Source organism: Procambarus clarkii, chromosome 23, assembly GCF_040958095.1.
Source record: "Procambarus clarkii isolate CNS0578487 chromosome 23, FALCON_Pclarkii_2.0, whole genome shotgun sequence".
NCBI lineage: Eukaryota > Metazoa > Arthropoda > Malacostraca > Decapoda > Cambaridae > Procambarus > Procambarus clarkii.
Window position 1 is genome coordinate 35,242,596 of NC_091172.1, and position 21,845 is coordinate 35,264,440.

At 41.2% G+C, this 21,845-nt stretch overlaps 1 protein-coding gene across 1 annotated transcript in view; it reads left to right on the forward strand.

Moving 5' to 3' along the window:
• Window positions 1-21,532, forward strand: part of dup (double parked) — a 28,315-nt gene extending 6,783 nt beyond the window's left edge. The window contains 11 exon segments of the mRNA XM_069330171.1: window positions 3,731-3,974; window positions 5,334-5,567; window positions 7,124-7,218; window positions 7,399-7,523; window positions 10,497-10,595; window positions 10,886-10,945; window positions 10,947-11,034; window positions 14,489-14,658; window positions 16,649-16,747; window positions 16,749-16,851; window positions 21,230-21,532. Of these exon segments, the coding sequence (XP_069186272.1) occupies window positions 3,731-3,974; window positions 5,334-5,567; window positions 7,124-7,218; window positions 7,399-7,523; window positions 10,497-10,595; window positions 10,886-10,945; window positions 10,947-11,034; window positions 14,489-14,658; window positions 16,649-16,747; window positions 16,749-16,851; window positions 21,230-21,387 (1,475 nt within the window). The 3' untranslated portion in view covers window positions 21,388-21,532.
• Window positions 21,533-21,845: the final 313 nt, after the last annotated feature.

Here is a 21,845-nt window from a genome sequence, read left to right on the forward strand (position 1 = left end):
CTAGGCAATTTAATTGCATGACAAAGTTAGGATTGAGTGTCAACAGTGATAAGGGAGAATGCAGAATGGAAGCAGTTTTAGAGAAGTATTCATAAGAGAGACTATACACCTGATCCTACTGTGTAGTAAGATGCTTCTGGATAATCACTGGTGTGTGTTTGTGTTGTTATATTGTGTGAATGATGTAATGAAGGGAAAAGTGGCATTTTATTTTAATATATGTAACTTTTCACTACCCTATTTCTACCTATATTTTGTTTCTATTAACTCCCTGAAGTTATCAGAATGGATATGTGCTATATTAGTTACGGGTCATCAGTCACAGGAGTCCTTATGCCTACCAGAGACCACGAGCCAGAACGTGGTCCCCTCGGAGAGGCACAGGGAGCAATGACCTATGAGCACATTACATTTAAAGTATGTCACAATTGCAATCGACGGGGAAAGGACCCAGAAAGGTAGGCGAATCAAAACACACCACTGTCTGGTTAACCTGTGCAATCTACATCCCAAAAGATCAAAATAACTTCTATAGAAAGAAACCAAACAAGCAACCCTTCATGCGACTAGCACTTCCGCTCGTTAGCTCTACCCTCAGCCCACCACTTCAGTTCATGAACTGATGTGCTAGTGATCAGAATCGGTTACCTCTGGCCTCAAGTTTCCGTTCTGGATTTTTGCCGTGTGTAGCTGTTCCAGCTGTGTGCAGTGTGGTGGCCAGGTGTCTTAGTGTACAGGAGCAGCATGTGCCAAGGGTGACCTTCTCTCGGTGCTCCGTGAGTACTGCCCTTGCGTGTCAGGCTTATCTTCCATGGTGCATTTGGGTATCGCTCCCCGTTCCAGGACTTCATCGCTTGATATTATCTTCACCCTTTGGGTACGTCAGGGGTCTAGGGCTTTCCGTCTTGCCCCAAGTAGGGAAGTGTTATTGCCTGGGTGGAGGTGCACTGTGGCTGGTGCAGCAAGCTTTACTTCAACGTAGCGGCCGATGTCTCTCTTTGACTGCCAGTTTGTTTGTTGTGTGTCTTCTGGGGTTTTATTTTCACTTTTTTTGTTCACTGATGTTCTCGCCTTGTTTAGACAGAGGAGGTCTGCTTAGCTTCTTATTAGCAAGCCTAAATTGTATTGTTGTCATCCTCTGTTTTCCCCTAGGTTTCATAGCTGCTACTGGTGGTCAGTTTGCCTGCTACCTGATGCAGTTCTACTGGCTTAGCTAGCCCAGAAGGAGTAGGGCTAATTCATCCTACGGTCCCTGAAAAACCCCTTTGGGCTCAGTCTTACAATGGGTACTTCTTCCAAGCTCTTGCCTTGTGCGAAGTCATAGGTTGTTCATTGCCCCTGCCTCAGGGAAACGATCATCCATACTGCCTCCATCACACTGCATGTTGGATCCGGGACACTGTCGGTCCGGAATCTGTTCCCCGCTTATGCTTCACTTTCCTCATTCTTTGTCTGTTGATCTCGGGGATCAGGCAGTGGCTGCGTTACATGCTCGATTCTCCTTGCTGCAACAAGCTAGATTGGTTGCCCGGTTGGAGACCCAGGATATAAACCCCTGGTTGTTTGGGTTTAAGGGACCAAGATTTGGGGGCATTGGTCACTTCGACCTTGGTTCCTTCCGTGTCATTGCTTCCTTCCCAGGTGGGCATGGTTGGCCCTGCTATTTCCTCCTGAACATCTAAGAATTTCAGGGTCGGGGCGGGTTTTAGCTCGGTATGAGGCTCGGGTTGCTTCAGGGGCTTCCCCTTCCGATTCGGGCACGTAGGTGGTCAAGTTCGATTTTCCCGCCGAGGCTTCTGGGTTGACCCAGCAGACTCGCATCTTCGAAGCTTTTCCCCTGCCGTCATTTCTTCAGGGGATGGTGGGTATGAAAGAGGACTCTGGCTCAGGGCATGTGTTGGAGGTTCCTGGAGCTCAGGGGATTCCACTTAGAGTGCTTGGGCTCCTTTTGCCCCTGTTTGGGCCTTTGTGCCTTCTTGGCAGTAGTTGTTGTTACAGAGGAGGCGGTTTGTGTCCCCTCCTTCCCTTTCTGAATTAATTTTACAGTACAGTACTGTATTTGCCAGCGTGATTTACACACCCTTGCGTTGGGTGCATCCATCTTTTACTTGGATGTTTTGTCCTGGAGAAAAAAAAATATGCATTAATATAATGAGATTTTCTTTTGGTTCATCATACTGTATATTTATTGCAGGTTACTTTCTGGTGCTTTTGGTACCCCCTGCTCTTCCATCCTCTCAGACCAGCGGTTTCATTGTTTAAATATTTGGCAAGAATTTTGCTCTACATGCCAAGGGGTCAGGTTGGGGAGCTTCATACTCTCCTCTGGCGCAGGGTTTTTTGCTCTTTTGGTCGCGTTGATTGGTTTGTTCGTTTGCAGCCGTCTCCTTCTTTTCTGGCGAAGAATGAGTCGGCTGCTTTCCGAAGGGGTCCTTGGGTTGTTGATGCTTGGTTGGTTCGGTCAGGGGTGCATCATGTGTTGTGTTCGGTTGCGGCTCTTCACCGTTATCTGCGCGCCACGGCCTCTGTGGCAGGGGACGTGCTTTGGGTGGACCTGGTATCCCTTCTTCCCTGTTCTAGGGTGCGGGTCTCCCAGGTCATAAGCAGGATTATTTGGTTTAGCCAGCCTGTGGTCTATCCCCGTGCTCATAACATTTGTAAGTTTGCTGTGCTTGCTGCCATCTTTGGTAACATGTCTTGGGCTGACATTCGGGCGCGGGGTTTTTGGCGGTTGAACAGGGTCCTGGCTGCACGCTACCTCGTAAATGTTCCTAGGCCTCGTAGGGCCTGTGTTGCTTTGGGTCGGCGGTTGCAGACTGGTGTCTCGACTTGTCTCGACTTAAAGTTGAGGTCCGAGCACCGACTGCCTCCTGGGTACGTCCCTCTAGTTTTTATCTTTGGTGATGTAGCTCCGGGGAGCTGAAGGAGCTCCTCCCCAGAAAACCAGCGTTGAATGTAATGAAACAACGTTTTTCTGGGCGAGACCCGGAGGCTTCCCGGCAACCCCCCTTATCCCCCTGTTGGCAGTTTTTCGCATGTTTTGACATCTAGCCTCAGAACTGGTGGTTGGATTGCCTGCGAGGTGGGTCTAGGGGCTCCCCCTTTCCCCATCTCAGAGAAGGGGGATCTGCACAGACATGCGGCGCAGTTTGTGTGACGTCATGTTCGTTTGCTCATTTTCATTGGGGGAGTTCTGTTCACTCATTTGTCTATTTTCTTCGTTTTAACCAGAATAGGGGTTTGTTTTGAAGCGCTTACCTTTTTGGGTGCCTGTTCCAGTCGATGGCAGATATAGAATGCTCCAAATCACATCTGCATTTCTACAAGCCATTGCTCCTCGTGCCACTCTGAGGGGGCCAGGTTCTAGCTCGTGATCCCTGGTAGACCTAGAACTCTATCCACACTGATAGATGCCAAAGTCTAAGGGTATACATATCAGCCTGGATAGCTCCGGGGAGCCTCCAAGTCTCGCCCAGAAAATGGCATTTCATTACATTCAACCATTCAATGCTTTTTTTTTTAATTCTTAATTTTCTTTTTTTTAATTCCCGATTTTAATTAATTTTTTAATTCCCTGCCCAATGAATGTGGGATATGGGATAATTATAATGTATGTCAAGTTTAATTTTTGTAAATCCCTTGTTGAAAGGACCTTGCAGGGGTTAGTATATAATTTGGCCTGTGCCTGAACATCCCTGCCAAAAAAATAAAGTATATAATTTCTGATGCTGAAAATATGTTTTCCAACAGAAATTAACACCAGAAGAGATCAAAGAGCGCTTGGGAAAGTGTGGTAGGCTGGATGAACTGCATGCAAAACTTCTCAAAGTAAATCAGTGCCATGAGAAACTTCGACAGTTCAAGCAGAGTACAGTTACTGATCTACGGTCAGTGGAGCCACCTTCTCCAAGTAAAGGCGCTGTCAATGTGCAGCTCAAGAGATTTACTACATTGGATGTTGATGTTCCCCTCAGGTACAGTATAAGTTTTTATTTTGTTATATAAAACCCTTGCAAGAAGCACTGGGTCATATATGTTTTATTGAAATTATAGTCTTGCAAAGCCACTAACACTTTTTCTGGGAGGAGCCCCTTCAGCTCCCCGGAGCTTACTAGGCTGATATGCTAATGTCAGACTTTGGCATCAATCATGTGTATGGAGTTTAATGGGCTTACAGGGGACCACGAGCCAGAACCTGGCCCCCCTCAAAGAAGCAAGGAGAGCACTGGCCTATAGAAACCCCCATGTGGTTGGTAGCATTCTATGTCTGCCATTGACTGGGTCAGGCACCCAGAAAAGTAAGCATCCCAAAATAAACCCCTATTCTGGTGAAAATATTCCTACCAAAAGCCGAACAAATGGATAGAACTCCCCTAGACGAAACAAGCAAACGATCATGACGTCACACGTCGCCGCGCCGCTGTCTGCGCAGCTCCCCCCCCCCCCCCGGAGGGGGAAGGGGGAGTCCCAGACCCCACACGCCGACTATCCATCCTTCAGTTCTCAGGCTGATGTTAGAGGCGGAGGTTTTGTGCTGGCTCCAGAGTTTTCAGCACTGTGCTTAGAGTGTGGTGGCTGTCTTCGAGGGGTGCGAGAGCCAGGAGTTATTCTGTGGGCTGCATGCGCCTAGGGTTACCTTCACTAGGTGCCCTGTAAGTACTGCCCTTGGGGCTACCTTCCACAAGCTCCTTGGGACCTGCCTCTGCTAGGCCGTATTACTGCTCAGTTTTTCGGCTGCCCTTTGGGTGCTTGAAGGTTTTGTCTTCCTTGTTTACCTTGAAGAGGCAGTTTGGACTGATAAGGGGCGCAGGGTGCTGCGCAGTTTGTTTTTACCACTCACAGTGGCTGGCTCTGTTCCTTGGGGTACATTGTCCTCTTGTGGTTTTTTTCTTGTTGTTTTTGCCTTGTGGGGGGGGGGGGGGTCCGCCTTCCTTCCCCAATTGTGTCCACTGCTCCCCATGCCTCTCTGAGCAGGCCCAGGTTCTGGCTCGTGGTCCTTGGTAGGCTCACAGAACTCCATACACATGACTGATGCCAAAGTCTGACATTAGCATATCAGCCTAGTAAGCTCTGGGAAGCCTCCGGGCCTCATCCAGAAAATGGCGTTTCATTACATTCGACGCTGGTTTTTTTAATTATACCCCTTCAATGTCACACATCATATGACGATTTGTGTAGTTTAAGGGTTAAGGGTTAGATGTGGTTTTATTGAATTTGTGATGCCTAACTGGGGTAATATCTTGGGTTAAGGCCTACTGTCCCTTGCTGGTGCAGTATTGTATAAAGTATCATTATTGGCCGTTTATCTTCACTAATCTAACATTTTATTTCAGTCCACAAAAAACTCCTGTAAAAACTCCATACAAAACTCCTATTAAGGCTCCTGCATATGAACGCTTCCAACATCTGGTTGAAACGCCATCCGAAGAACTTTTGTTGCCATACAAGTACCGCTTTGTTAAAGAAGTGTTCAGGGCTGTTGATACAGTAGTCTCTCTTCTCCACAACAGACAGGAAGTTATTACGTACAGCAAGCTGAAACCAGCTGTACAGGAAATGTTAAGAAGGTACTGTAAATACAAGTTCATACAATGTCCCTCATCATTGATTAATTTATTCTTCCTAAGGGAATTGAATTTTAAGGGCTGGTGGCTATATGCAGAATCCTCTCCAGACATTTTGATTGAGTTTAGTTGAAAGAATATTGCAAAAAACAAAAAACAAAAATTGAGTTAGAAAAGAATTTCACATTGATTTTGGTAATATCAACAGGAAGCACTTGCTGCTTGCATCAATATTCAACAAGAATGTGGGAAAAGAATAAGGATTGTTCTCTTTCAGAATAGGATTTAAAATGTAAAATGAAAGGTTTTGTAGTAATTAATATTTAAATTTTTTTTATCTGTAAGGAATATTTTGTGGCCTTTTACTGTACTATAATTTGTGTAAAGTAAGATTTTAATTTTATTAAGGTATTTATTGTATTTTTTTTTAGAGTGCTATTTTAAATTTTGTTGCTCAAGCATTTTTTTATTTTGGATTCATAATTTTTTGAAGTTGAAACATATTAAGGAAGAGAAGTTAGGTTAAATCGGATAAGGGGTCTGAGGAACTGCCTCATATAAACTAGAAGACATTGGAAATTGGCTGGGAGCTGGCAGAGTTTAGCATTGGCCCTTAATACAGCTTCTGGCATAAGAAAGCAAAGAAAACCCAATGTAGTTTGTCAGTAGGAGAGGAGAGTTTAGTGGTAATTAAAGTTGAGAGAAAAACCCTTAGAGCTTCAAAATATGAGGATTTAGAGGAGGGTTTATTATTGGTATATCTTGTCATACCTTGAAGATAGCTGTTGGTGGTGCACAATAACAATTGAAAAGCTGAAAGTGTGATACAGGTCCTGTGCATGATAAATTTAAGGCCAGGTTGAGGTTCCTGCAACAGCTTTTCACTCCTTGCAATAGGTATATAATCGAAATATAAATACAATTTCTTTCTGACATATAATATAAATAAAACCTGTTTGGTATGGGAAGGTTTTCCATCTGAAACACTGGAAAATAGATGGGAGGAAAATGTTCGAGGGCATTAGTTTACTAAAGACAGTTTTTTTTATTTTTGTAATGGTTTGCCAATGAAGATGGCACTCAGACTATAAACTTAAAATTGTTGATAAGGAGAAAATATTGTGGAGTGGTTATAGGGAGAGGTAGATGACCCTGGTGTGTCTTCTGACCCAGGAAGACATTGTAGAGAATGTTACTGGTGTTCAGGTGGAGCATGAAGATAACAGACTCATGAGGATTCATTTAAGAAAAGAACTTGGCATTGTTAATGGGCTGTTTGAGATGCGCACTCGTGTAGATACTTGGGAGATTGTGGTAACATTATTTACAGTTTATAATTTTCTGAGAATATTTTCAAGCAAATTAAATACAGCTAAAGACCGATAACTTTGCACAAATATGTGTCTAAAAGCGCTCCCGAGATTTGACGGTATGGGATATTTTTCTTGATCTGTAATAACTTGAGGTTTTTCACATGTCTTTGTCATAGCATTCATGTCCTTTTCTGTGTTTATTGTATAATGTATTTTTCCAAAATTGTTAATTGTCACGTCCAACAGAACCTTTGAGGAACACTACCTCGGGCAGATAAAGACGGTGTTTCCTCTGGCTTATCTCTTCAAACAAGAGAAGAACATGAATGTCAGAAATACAGGTACTTGATGTTCTCTTAAAAGTATTTTCTGTTTATGATGTTATAATGCTAATAACTGTGTGATCAAATGTTTTCAGTTTTCACTTTCCCTCGGAATGTTTGGTACCTCGTGCTATATTGTCACGTGAAAAATAGTTTAGCATTTTGTGGGTAAATAAATTACCAGGAAATGTTTTGCAGGAAGTGGAAAAGAAACCAAAGATCACTACCAGTTAACAGTGGCATGTAATTTGGATTACAAGCCATATTCCACCCAAAACCTTTCCAGGAAGTTTGAAGAAGTGGCACATCCTCAAACACTGAAGGTTGGTTAAATATCTGTTCATTTCTACAGAAAACAAGATACGTAATAAGCAATTCCACAAGATGATGCATAACACTAATTTTCTGTAGAGAGCCTCTCTGGCTTCTCGGAGCTTGCCCCAGACTGATATGCAAATATTAGACTGTGGCAACAGTCCTTTAAATTGAGTTCTAATGCCTACTGGGGACCACAAGTCAGAACCTGGCCCCCCCCCCCCCTCAGAGAGGCACAAGGAGCAATGGCATATAGAACCCCCCCCCCCCCCCCCCCCGCCTCCCGTGTGGTTGGAAGAGTTCTGTCTGCCATCCACCGGGTTAGGCACCCATTAAGATAGGCATCCCAAAACAGACTCCAACTGGTGAAACATTGCTACCGAAAGCCGAACTGCTAAGCAGAACTCCCCAATCTGAAAACAAGCATGACGTTACACCTGCCGCCATGCTACCTGTCTGTGCAGCTCCCCCCCCCCTCCTTGGGAGGGGGAAGGGGTGGTTCCCCGACCCTTGTGCCGGTTATCCAATCTCAGTTTTGAGGCTGTTGTGCTTGGTGGCAGTCGTTCAACTCTGGCTCCAGACTCTGTACAGTGCTGTGCTCTTGTGGTGTTTGAGCCAGGAGTACTTCACGAAGTCCTGTGGGCTGCATGTGCCTAGGGCTCCCTTCCCTAGGTTCCCTGTAAGAACTGCCCTTGCAGTTTAGGGTTATTTTTCATAAGCCATTCGGGAATGTGCTTTGGGTTGACCAGGTTTTCTTTCTTCCCTGTTCCAGGGCTTGGGTCTTCCAGGTCGTCCGCAGGGTTATTAGGCAGCTTGCAGTCTATCCTCGTCCCCATGACGTTCGCAAATTTGCTGCTTTAGCTGCCATTTTCGGTAATATGTCTTGGGCTGACATTCGGCTCGAGGGTTTTGGAAGTTGAACAGAGTCCTAGCCTCCCATTTCCTCATTAATGTTCCTGGCTCTAGTTGGGCGTGTGTGTTGCTTTGGGTCGCAGGTTGCAGCCAGTTGTCTTGACTTCGAGTTGAGGTGCGAGTGGCGGCCGTCTCTCGGGCAAGTCCCTCTTTTACTTCTGTGGTTAGGTAGCTCTAGGGAGCTGGAGGGGGAGCTCCACATAAAACCAGCATTGAATGTAATGAAATGCCATTTTCTGGGCGAGTCCCAGAGGCTCCCCAGGAAATCCTGTCGGTGGTTTCGTGTTTTTGACATTCAGCCTCAGAACCGAGGTTGGATAGCAGGTGCAGGGGTCTGCAGCCCCCCCTCCCTTCCTCCTTTCACAGAGAGGGGAGCTACATAGAGAGACGGCAAGTGTGATGTCGTTCTTGTTTGCTTGTTTTCACTATCCAGGAGCAAAAATTTTTACATTTTGTAGTCAGGTGGGGAATTTTAACTCGAGGATTGAGAAAGGAGGTTTTGAAGAAATTGTTTTGCACAGTCCTTGCCATTATAGTTGTGTGCAGATTGGTATACTACTGTAAGATATGATAAGGATTTGAGCTAAATTATGTTCTAAAAACAATATGGAAAATCAATATATTTTTTTACAAATACAGTACATAAGAAATGTTCACAGTATGCATAATATGTATTGCAGCATCCATAGTCTACATGGCAATTATTGCAGAAATCATAGTAGGTATAGCATTTATGATAGTTCATACTGTGCATAACAATATTTTTTAAGTCTCCCGGTAGCCTTCTTCATCATATACTGTCCTGGCTTTGTCTTTCTCCACTCAATCATCATTAATTGAAATTATTTAATTTTTAGTTCTATAAACCATTTCTTTGATCACACTTGTAGCATCCCTCTTATATCTTGCATTCCTCTGTTGCTGTTCTCATCAGTTTTGCATTATCTGCAAAATGGACATGGTAGATTGTATCTATTTAAATAGATTATTCATGTACATGTGAAAGAGGGGTTGAAGGACTGAGCCCCTCTTGTACCTTAATCTGTCGTCTCCAATAATAAATAATTTTTTGTCAAAATCCCCAACAGCTAAAAATTATATATACAGTTCTATAAAACATATTGGCCTACAAAAGTTGATTATATCTATGCAGGGGTCATCAGTCAAGTTAGATTAAATTCAACTAATTTTGTACTTGCATCATTTTGTGTCCATTGTGACAACTGGAGAGGAGAGGCTGGGTACTCTGCTTACCACTCTCATCCATCTGACATTTCTTCTTTCTATACCTGCTTCCTGTCTGACTGGTACTCTTATCCTGTTAGTGCCATTCCTGTTAATACAGCCTGCTTCTCTATTTTGTGTTATCTATCTGTTATTGAGCCCAGATCCTCCTCCTGTCTTTTCTTGGTGACTTTATCATTGAACTCTATTTAGTTTAAGCACAACTTTCCCTGTCTCAAAATCTGTGTTGCCACTTAATGAAATTTATCCTCTCCAGATGCTTGATGACTCATTCTAATTGTGTGTTTGTCCTGGTACATTGGTGAGTCATATCAAGTTATTCTTTTTCTTGAATATTGGCACTAAATTTACAGTTTTCCAGGTGTCCTGGAACTCTCCATATTCCAATATAGTGGTGTAGACTGTTACTGTTTAAATGGTATCTCTACTACCTCTTTTGGTAGTCATGGACAAAAATGTTATGTAAAATTCAGTTGATTTGCTACATCATCAGATAATAGCTTTCCTTTAAGTGTTTATATGAATGAAGTTTAGCTGCTTATGTTCTGGTCCCTGGACTTTGTTTCTCTATGCATGAAACTTCCGCTGAATGTCCTGGGCTGTGATTTGGGTGGCTCATGAGTGAGGGAACAGACTGGCCGACACCTCTGGGTGACCTGAACTGCCACCTGGTGTCACGCACATCAGTTTTGGTGTTTACACTGTAGCAATGATTCTTTGGCTCATTTTCTGTTGGTGCCTAATGTTCTTCTGATTACCAGAAGTAGTTGCTTGTTTTGTCGTACGTTGTACAACAAAAAAATACTTTATATTTTTTTTTATAGTATCGTAAGATGGATTCCATTGTGATGGTCGAGCGTCGAAATATTTTCCACAACTCTCTGGTAGACATCTTGAGGGACCATCATGACCACTTCCTTCAGGTAAATATGAAAAGTTAACATTTTCCAAATTTTTGTGTGTTGCATAATATTGTGCGTTATTGTACCGACATGCAATATTACATGGTATATGTATAATAATGTTAAATTTACATGCAATTGTAAAAACACTTTAACCTTGCTGTACCCACTTTGCCTGTAATTTCCTGTTGCTGCCAATTTTTCCCTATGGCACTGAGGATCTTGCACTGAGATCTGTAGGTGTGCACCACCCTAGTAGCCAATCTTGGGTTATCTAACATCGTAAAACAGTAATACAATTTTGTAAACAGTCTTTGGAGCCTCCCATCATGAGCTGTGGCATGAGCATCAAGAGATGGCATCCAGATTTCCTTACTAGAAGATGTGCCAGAGATTGAGCCGTCGCCTCTGCCTCAACCTCCTGCTGTAGAGACATTTGATACTGCCAGAGATATTCTTGGTATGTGGACTGAATTTTGAATTTATACGCCATTATTAGCTATCATTCAAAGGGATATCTTATACACTAGTTTCCATCAAATAAATGAGTCTTCTTTCAAAATTTTATGGGTTCTTTGCAATTTGTCCTATCTGCTTGAAACTTTTAAAACCTGAGTATGTATGTAGGTGCAAGGAAGTTCTTTTATTGTTAATTTACTATGCAGCTGATACAAATTTTTAAACATGCCATGATACCGGGGGGGGGGGGGGAATAATCATAGTATCCATATTTGCAAACGATGTTGGAGGAAATTTTGCAATAGGCAATTTTCTGTGTGGAGAGCCCCCTCTGGCTCCCCGGAGCTTATTGGGCTGATATGTATATATTAGACCTTGGCAACAGTCAATTCGATTGGAGTTGTATGCCTACTTGGGACCACGAGCCAGAACCTGGCCCCCTCAGAGAGGCACGAGGAGCAATGGCCTATAGAAACCCCCCGTGTGGTAGTAAGCATTCTATGTCTGCCATTGACCCAGGCACCCAGAAAGGTAGGCATCCCAAAACAAACTACAGGCTGTTAAAAATTGCAACCGAAAGCCGAACTAGTAAGCAAACAAGCATATCATCATCTCTGCCGCACCACTGTCTGCACAGCTCCAGCTTCCCCCTTCCCGGGAGGGGGGAGAAAAGGGAGCTCCAGACTCCCCCATGCCATCTATCCAACCCCAGCTTTGAGGCTGATGTGTTGAGAGGCAGTCGTTCGAACTCTGGCTCCAATCCTTTTGTAGGGCTGTGCCTTGTTGTGTTGCGATGTGGTGCGGCTCCTCCTGGTTCCGGGTTCCCTTGGGTTCCTTGGTTTCCTCTTTCCGGAGGTTTTCGGCTTCCTGCATCCTGCCTAAGGAGGTTCGGGAGGCTATTGCTTCGTACCTCCTGCGAGACCCGGATTTCGCCTCGATAATGGATCCCTCTTCATTTGAGTTTGGTTCTTCTTTTCCTTTCTGGGTGCGTTACGAGGTGCTGGAGTCTTCCTGGTTGGTAGACTACCCATTGTTGGTGGACAAACACCATGCCCACTTTAACAAAAAAACGTATCTGTAAAAATAACATGCATACTGGGTAAAACAAAAAAAAAAAAAAAAAAAAAATCAAGAAAAAAAAAAGTTGAAACAATTTGACAAACGAACAATGCCATAAAGATTCATTCAGTGTTTGTCGGGTAGGCTGCTCCATTATTGAGACAAATGAAAAATACAAAACAAATGGAACCCATTTGAAACAAAAAGATTGTCATAATGGAGCAGCCTACCCGACAAACATTGAATGAACCTTTATGGCATTTGTCCCTTTTTGAAATTGTTTCAACTGTTTTTTTCTAATTTTCGTTTTTTCTTTTTATTTAAGAAACATGGAGCAGCCTACCTGCCAAACACAGAACAAACGTTTTGGTATAAAATTTTTTTTTAACAAATTTGAAGAAAGAAAAATGTCATAAAGGTTTGTTCAGTGTATGTAAGGTAGACTGCTCCATTTTTTAAAACATTGTATATCTTATTGATATTTTTCGGTGGTAGAACAGGATTAATTTGATTTCCATTATTGTCAATGGGGAAATTCGTTTTGTATGACATCCTTTTCACGTGATGATCACTGCACCAGAACGGATTAAATTCGTTAGTTCGAGGTTCCACTGTATTTTCAAGAGGCATTTAGATTCGTGCAGGAAGTGTTAGACCATTGAGATTGTTAGTGTGCCTGTAGATGGTCTACAGGCTGCTGCAAGCAACAGTCTGAATGGAGAATTGAAGAATAGATGAACTTTTGAAACTAATTACAGGTATACTATGGCAGCTGAGAAATGTCTTTGAGCTTTTGAAAATTGCAAATACAGTAAGTGACCTGAAATTTGCTGCCATTTGTCTGCAACAATCTAAAACAAAATTTTTCCTCGTATAGAGGAGCTTTTGTAAGGCAATGAAACAGCAAGGTAAAGAATTGGAGATCTTGAACCTTTCTCCCTTAAAGTGCAGCAGTCCTCATAATTGACATCAGACGGCAACAAAATAATTACTCGTGAATCAATACATCTATATACAAAGGTATGGAAAATACACAAAAAATCATATATCTACCCTTCATTTGGCCTGGGCAGTAATCAACATTTTTGCATTTGTCAGCATTACAGTGACAAGAGCAAAGACCAAAAAATAAATACACAAATTTTTTCATATGAAATATATTCAAAAGTAAGGAATCTAAGCAAAAGTATAAAGCATTACTATATAATACATAGAGTGAAGATCATTGTTAGTTTAGGAAGTGCTTCGTCACTTGTTGAAAGGTAACTAGATGCTGAGGTCTGCCCGACTCCAAAGTTTGTTATCTCATAATGGCTTTAAGATTCTATTGAGCAATGGGAATTATATAGATAACATTGGTATTCAAGAATTGACATGCAGTATTTACAAATATTGTTATCTTATAATGCTGCATTGAACTAGTCAACACATGATGACTGAACGTTGAGGGCTAACACTAATTATACTGTACAGTACTTCATTATGTCATACAGAAAGTGAGCAATGGGTTAACAACAATCACACACAAAACCGGATCTTCCTAAATGAGGTGGCTGTCGAGAAAATAACAATGGGAACCAGTGACCACTGCATCATTGTTTTGAATTCATAGTTGAACTAAAGGAGGAGACCAGACCAAGGATTTGGTTGAGAACAGGAGATGATAATACTAGAGGGCAAGACACTTGACTGTAGTAAATCCCCATGGGGATACTTTGCTAGAGGGGAAGCTATCAAATGACATGTAGTTGAGAACTAAACCGATCATGGAAGCGTTACCATTCAGGAACTCGGAGAAGGTGCAAGATAGACCCATGGTTCAGTAAGCAGTGCAGAGAAGCAAAGGAGTGAGCCAGAAAAGTATGAAAGAAAGAAATAAATAAATAAATTTAAGCACCAAAGTTAATAGAAATAAAAAGTGCTAAGAGCTGGAGCCCCAAGTGGTGCAGTTCTCCTTGTAGACACTGATAGATAAACACTACCTCCATTGCCACAGTTGTTACCATCACAAAAGCCTACCACACCAATATTCCATATCACCATTTCTTCTGCCATTGCCACCACCCACACCTCACCCCTCTTATATTAGTTTGTATTCATTCATCAGCTATAACTTATATTTCCTGTTATCATTACACCCAGAGTATTCCTAACAGCAGTCTGTTTGTATCCTGAGAAATGATACCCCCTGGTAGTGCCTCGCTTGATGGGTTATAATTATAACATGTTTTCCTTGAAGCAGGGAATACCTAGAATGATCTTGATTCATCCTAAAAATATATCCATATTATTTTCCATCTTTCTGTATATTTGAGGAAAGTGATTGGATCTTTAAATTTAATTAATGTGATCTATTAGCATGATCTTTTAATTTCTAATAATGTCATCCTTATTAGATAAAGCACAGGACCTCTTCTCGGTTAATCAGCGAATGGAACAAGCGATGAAAGAGGCGGCAGCAAAGACACCTGTTAAAGTTGAACCTGAGCAACCTTCAACACCTTTGGCACAGCCTGCCTACTTTTCTGCTGCCCTGAAAGGTGTCTCTAGTTCATTACTGGAAAAGGTAAGATTCCTTCATTTTATCTTAATGTATCTTGCTTTTCTTCATGGCCCTTTTGCTTTAGATAACTTTCCTGGACGGTTTTATAAATGTTTGTGGTGTGTCAGTAATATTCTATGATGTTAGACCATGTGGAAAACTGGAGCGCAATACGGCTAATGTAATGTTGCGCCTCAGACCACCAGGAGTCTTGAGCAAGAGTGGCCGTGTTATGAACAATTATTTCAATCCTTGGTGGCCACAACCTCCTTGGAGATAACAGGGTACCTGCTGCTCAATGATTTTTTAATCATGTCAGACAGAAGAATCATTGACTTTTTGATGATGAATTTTTTAATTGTTGATAATAGGTTTTTCATGAACAAACTTGTGGAAATAATGGATGACCTGATGATTTGGCATCAAATATGTATGTTGTGATTGGAATGGGGGAACCATCACATTTAGTATTGGCATGTTTGGAGTGGGAGAACCAAATTTTCAGTCCAGACACCCAATTTAGGGCAACTAGAAAAACATTTGGATCAGTTTACCCTATTTTATAAAGTTTTTGCTGATTAAGTAGAGCCACTAGTAACAATCAGGCTTTAACAGTTTTTGAAAATCAACCAAGCAAACAAGACCAGAATTTGGTGTTCACATTTTGGTAAGGAAACCATGTGCCTCTTAACACTTTCGGCAACCTGATGCTTCATATTTCGTCATAAAACTAAACCACCCAGACTTTACACACAGAGATCACACTAACGTGATGCATCAAATGAACAAATCTACGAGGGCCGTGACGAGGATTCGAACCTGCGTCCGGGAGCATCCCAGACACTGCCTTAATCGACTGAGCTACGACAGGGTAAAAGAGTTGAAACCGAAGTTCTACTGAACTTACTGGATCCTGCAGCCTCTCGGGGGCACAAACCAGGGTTTTACACAACTCCCCCCTGCACCCGAGCTATGTCAATATGCCGTTCTCCCTCTTTGCCCTTACATCATTACACACAGAGATCACACTAACGTGATGCATCAAACGAACAAATCCACAAGGGCCGTGACGAGGATTCGAACCTGCGTCCGATTCGAACTCTTTTTACCCTGTCGTAGCTCAGTCGATTAAGGCAGTGTCTGGGATGCTCCCGGACGCAGGTTCGAATCCTCGTCACGGCCCTTGTGGATTTGTTCACCCAGACTTCTTGATGACGCAAACAGCATCATGCAAAATTTTTTGCAATGTCTTATTTTTAAGTATAAACATTGTGGGTGAATGAGTTTAACATTGGGTTGTGTGCTTACCGGAAATGCTCGGCCTACCTTCCAGTGCGATTTGGATGCCCTGCCGAGCTGCCGAAAGTGTTAAGAATTCACGCTGCTGTGAATGACACTGAATGTTAAAACTTCACCTAAAAATCAAAAGCTCGTAGAGGCATTGTGTGAAATGGAAGACATGGCAGTCTCACTTCTGAGCTCTGTTTTCATAAACATTGCTTATTCTGAATCAGTCTCGACTTTTTATTCTGGCAAGACTCCTGTATGCTTCGGAAACGGGAAGAAATGTCCGGCACAATACAAATGTCACTACCTTGCTTATAATGGATAAACAACCTATGAAAATAATGAAATAATTAAGGATATGTATAATGATAAATATATCATTAAGCATAATGGGTTAAGGAAAATACAGGTTAAGGATAACCCCCTTGTATAATGGATTGTAATTATGGTGGAGCTGTATGACTTTGTACCAGTGCTTTGCTTTTGAGCTGAAGCCAACTATAATTACCAACCTCAAGATACGTGCACATGTTTATGGAAGTTGTGTTGTATCATAAACACATTTGTGACATCTTTAAAGAGGCTTATTAAAGTGAATTATCTCACTAGAATATACTCGACCTCTTTTTAATGTTTTGTATTTTTAAAATTTTTGAATTTTATGTCTTGTGTATTTCTTTGTGAAGGCTAGTCTCAAGTGTCTTGAAGAAATGCTTTTTCTCCTAAGATTCGTGCTAGAGAAGCAGCAAAGAGTGCCCGAGGCATGACTAGAAGCAGCACTGAGAATAAGGAGTTGGAGATGCTGTCCAGATTGCCAGAAATCTCCTAGAATCATTCGCAACGCTTTCATCACGGATAAGAAGGCTGCTCTTCCCTGGGAAGTTGTGGCTGGCAAAGTTGCTGCCAGCTACTCTTCTATACTTGGTGCAAGTGAGTTTAACAGAAGTTAATATGGCATTAGTTTATTTTGGAACTTTTTTTCTGCTTTATAAAAAAAAAAACTGCATATACCCATTGACTTGCATATCTTGCAGAGATTAACCATTAAACCGCTAAGGGCTTTTTGGCCTGCAACACCGCCAGGTGCAAAAAAAAAAGAAATTAAAAAAATTCTTTCATCTTATAAAAGTGTTCATTTGTGTTCCCTGATCATGGGGGAAAAAAATCCTAAGTGGCATATTTTGGCCACAATAGAGCAGGAGGTCTGGCAAAAAAAAAAAAAAAAAAAAAAAAAAGAGGCGTTGACAGAGCAGGCACCAGACGAGGTCTGCTCTGCCCCAGCTGTCAGACGAGAGTTGCCACAAAGATATTACCTAATTATTTCAATGATTCTGATTTTTTTTTTAGTTTTTTGCAGTAATATTATTCAATAGTGTGTAGTGTGATATATTTGTGTAATAAAATGTATGAACCATCGCCGTACTCAAAATTATGGGGTGCATATTAGTGAATCAATTATTATGTTCGTAAAACAATAAACAAATAGTTTTGCTGTTATTACACTATATACACAGGGTTATATGTAAGTGTCTACATGTTTTGGTTACCATAACGAACCACTACGTTGGTATTGTGAGTCATAAAGCAACGAAGAGTGGCTGCCACACACACTAGTCAGCCAGCCACTTGCTGCCACTCCCTCACCTCCTCACTAGCCAACATTCTCCTCCCACCATACTGTTTTTGCTTTTATTCACTATATACAGACGTTATATATAAGTATCTACGGGTTTTGTTCACCATAACTGTACATCTAAGCTTGTATGGTGAGTTCAAGCAATGAGAGACGTTGCTACACACAGTCAGCTGGTGGCTGCCTCCCTCCCTCACTGGTTCAAGGCCAGACACACTAATATTTCTCCCTCCAACAATACTGTTTGTGGTATTATTATCTTATATACACACACATTATATATAGGTATCTACATGTTTTATTCACCATACCTGTACTAATAAGATGGTATTTAGTGCCCAAAGACCATAGTGGCCACCAGTACACAACATGACATGTCATGCAGACAACGCCACCTTCCTCCCCAAAATGACTGCTCCCAACATATTCCTTTTGCTGTTATTACACTATATACACACGTTATATAAAAGTACAGTATCTTCATTTGTGTTCACCATAGCAAACAACTAAGCTGGTATAGTGAGTCCAGACAGTAAAAGGTGGTCACACAGAGTCAGCAGACAACGCTACCTCCCTCCACCAAGATTACTCCTCCCACTACAGTACTAATTATCACCACAGTCCTGCTATTATCAGAATCCTGGTCATTTTTATCACAGTCAGGGGTCTTCTGTAATACTATCATCGCTAAATAATAGCATGTACACATATATATTTTGACTTTTTGGCGATGCTGTGGTCACAAGCTGAACTGCGGTGCTGTGAACTCATGATGCTGCGTGTGCCAGTCTTGGTGGCTCATGCAGAACTGAGGCTCTCACACTCGGATATGTTACCTGTGATTTTTTTTCTAGGTGGCATCTGTTAACTATCGGTCGTGACTGGGCTATAGCTGCCCCTATCCCTCGCGGGGCATTTAAAATTGTGCGCTAAACCCCTCAATCGTATATGTATGTATGTATGTATTGTGCGGTTTCGGGAAAGTTACTCCCATCGTATATGTGTGTATTGCGTGGTTCAAGGGTTAACCTTGATTAGAAGTTTTCAAATTTTGTTAGACATATACCATCAAACTGCTAGGGGCCCAAATGGATTTAACACCCACAGGCGCAACAAAAAAAAAAAAATCCAAAAAATTCTTTCGTCTTATAGAAGTGTTCATTTTTGTTCCCTGATCACGGAAAAAATAACAAAAAAATCGTAGGTGGCATATTTCAGTCGCAATAGGGTAGGGAAGTCTGGCAAAAAAGGGGCGTTGACAGAGCCTTCGCCAGACGAGGTCTACTCCACCCGAGCTGTCAGACAGCAGTTGCCACAAATATATTATTACCTAGTTTTTCAATGTCTGATTTTTTCTTATTTTTTTTTTTGCAGTATTATTATACAGTACAGTGAATTGTGATATATTTATATAATAAAATGTGTGAACCATCGCTGTACTCAAAATTAGTGATTCAATTATGTTCATAAAACAATAAACAAATAGTTTTGCTGTTGTTACACTATATACACAGGTTATATATAAGTATTTGCATGTTTTGTTCACCATAACGAACCACTAAGTTGGTCTTGTGAGTCAAAAAGCAACGAGGAGTGACCGCTACACACCAGCCAGCCACTCACTGCCACTCCCCCTCCCTCAACAACACCTCACTCGCCCTCATTCTCCTACTACAGTACTGTTTCTGCATTTATTCACTATACACAGACGTTATATATAAGTATTTACATGTTTTGTTCACCATAACTGTACATCTAAGCTTGTATGGTGAGTAAAGACACGAAGACGTAGCTACTCACACAGTCAGCTAGTGGCGGCCTGCCCTGAGGCCAGACGCACTAATATTTCTCCTCCAACAATATTGTTTGCGTTGTTATTAGGCTATATACACACACTATATATAAGTATCTACCTGTTTTATTCACCATACCTGTATAAATAAGCTGGTATGGTGCCCAAAGACCATAGTGGCCACCAGTAAACAACATGATAGTCGTGCAGATGACGCTCCCCCCTCGCCAAAATGGCGGCTCTCAACCTACTCATATTGCTGTTATTACACTCTATACACACGTTATATATAAGTATCTACACTTGTGTTCACCATAGCGAACCACTAAGCTGGTATGGTGAGTGTAGTCAATAAAAGGTGGCCACACACAGTCAGAAGACGATACCACCACCCTCCCTCCCACAGCATTACTCCTCCCTCCATGGAGCAGCAGCACTAAATATCACCACAGTCCTGCTATTATCAGAATCCTGGTCAGTTTTATCACAGTCAGGGGGCTTTTGTAATACTATTATCGCTAAATAATAGCAGGATCATTGCGAATTGTGTTCGCAATTCAGTTCCCTACAGGTGTGTATGAATATAATGTCCAAAAGCCTGGCATGACTCCCAAGAGCAAAGCCTAAAGTCGGCCAAAGTTAGCCGTGAGCACACAAAATCAGTAACATGTGTATACTCGTTCCATTTTTCTCACCTTAATTCTCGTGCTACAGTCGCTCGTTTTGGTATCATTGTGTTCGCCATTAAATTCCCTACAGATGTGTATGAATATAATGTACAAAAGCCTGGAGTGCCTCCCCGCAGAAAAGCCTAAAGTTACCCGTGAGCGAGCCCAATTTGTACACTGCAACCTAATGTGTATACTCGTTCAATTTGATAACATCAAATTTCGTGTTACGTCTTTCATTTTGGTATCAAATTGTTCGCAATAAAAAGGCGCGTATTTTAAAACTAGTCCCATAATAATAGAGCAATAACTGGAATTTTAACAAATATTTTAATTCTGGAAGCTCATCATCAGAAAATTATTTATGTTTTTCCAGTGTTCTGACAAATTTTTGTGTTACATCTTTCATTTTGGTATCAAATTGTTCGCGACGTAAAGGCGCGCATTTTAAAACTAGTCCCAAGATAATCGGACAATAAATAGAATTTTAACAAATATTTTAATATTTTGACCAAAAGCCTATTTATAATCTTTCAAGTGTTCGGGCATCAAGTTTCATGTTATATCTTTCATTTTGGTATCAAATTGTGCGCAATCTAAAGGTGCTTATTTTGATACTATCCCGAGGTCGATTAGATAAAAAATGAGTTTTATACAAATATTTTTTGTATAAATAGTAAATAATAAATAGTAAATAATAAATAATAAATAGTAAATAATAAATAGTACATTTTTGTATAAAAAGTGGACGCAAGTTAGTCGAAAGTTAGGACTCGGGAGAAAAATAATGGACACGAGTCCGATCCAAAGTTACTGATAGTGTTAAGGAGCAGGGCAGTGCTCCATTTTGTCCAAACTGTATTGACCCTCATATGGTCGTGTATTACTTGTTGAATGTCCAGACTTCCAGGAAGTGCGCGAGTCTTGCTTCCTGACCTTCCCTCGCAGGTCACTTGTCCCTCGATAGAATTCTTGGCGATCCGGATACCTTCGATATCGTTCGCCTCGTGCACTTTTGTTCTTGTATTGGCATCCTTAGTGATATTTAATGCCCTATGAATATCCTGCACATTTTATGGTGCTACATAGCCTTCCCGGCTTGGTGCCTTCTTTTGATAATTACTTACTACTTAATGGTAACACTAGGTCACATAATCTGTAAAGCACCATCGACAGATATGTACAATAATTTTTTTAATGGTTTCAAATTTTCAGGTGAGGTAGATAGCCACTTACATCTGCTGATAAAGGAGGTTCCTGGGTGGTGTACGATTCACAAAGTCCGCAGCGGCATCTTCCTCAAGATCAACAAGACAGAGCAACTAAGCAATGTAATAGATAAACTTGAATCGGTGTTGAAACAACGCAGATGATTCCTTCTTGGGAGCTACAATAACATAAGTCACATTTTTTTAGAAAACAAATGGCATATAATTTTTATATTTTTTAGTACGTGTAAATGTACTTTTGAATGCTTTTTTTTTTTTTGTAAAATTAATTAAGCAGTGTTGAAAATGTACCAAAATTTAGTACCTTGTGGTATTTTTGCATGTACTGTATAGTAAATTGAGTAGTAAATTAGGTATTTATAATTTGCCTTTTTCTTTTCTTTAGCACAAGTTTTATTAAAACTATTTACTTATTTTAGTTTTGAAATGTATTAAAAATAAATTAAACAATGTAATAATTTAAGTTGAAACTACAAATTGCCTTAATAGGAAGATAAGTATGTAGCACTTGTAGATTTTTGTCTGTTGAACATGTGAAATTGTTAACATGCAAAGTATTGAAGTTGGTGAGATCATACAAGTTTGACTGACTTGTTGTTGGG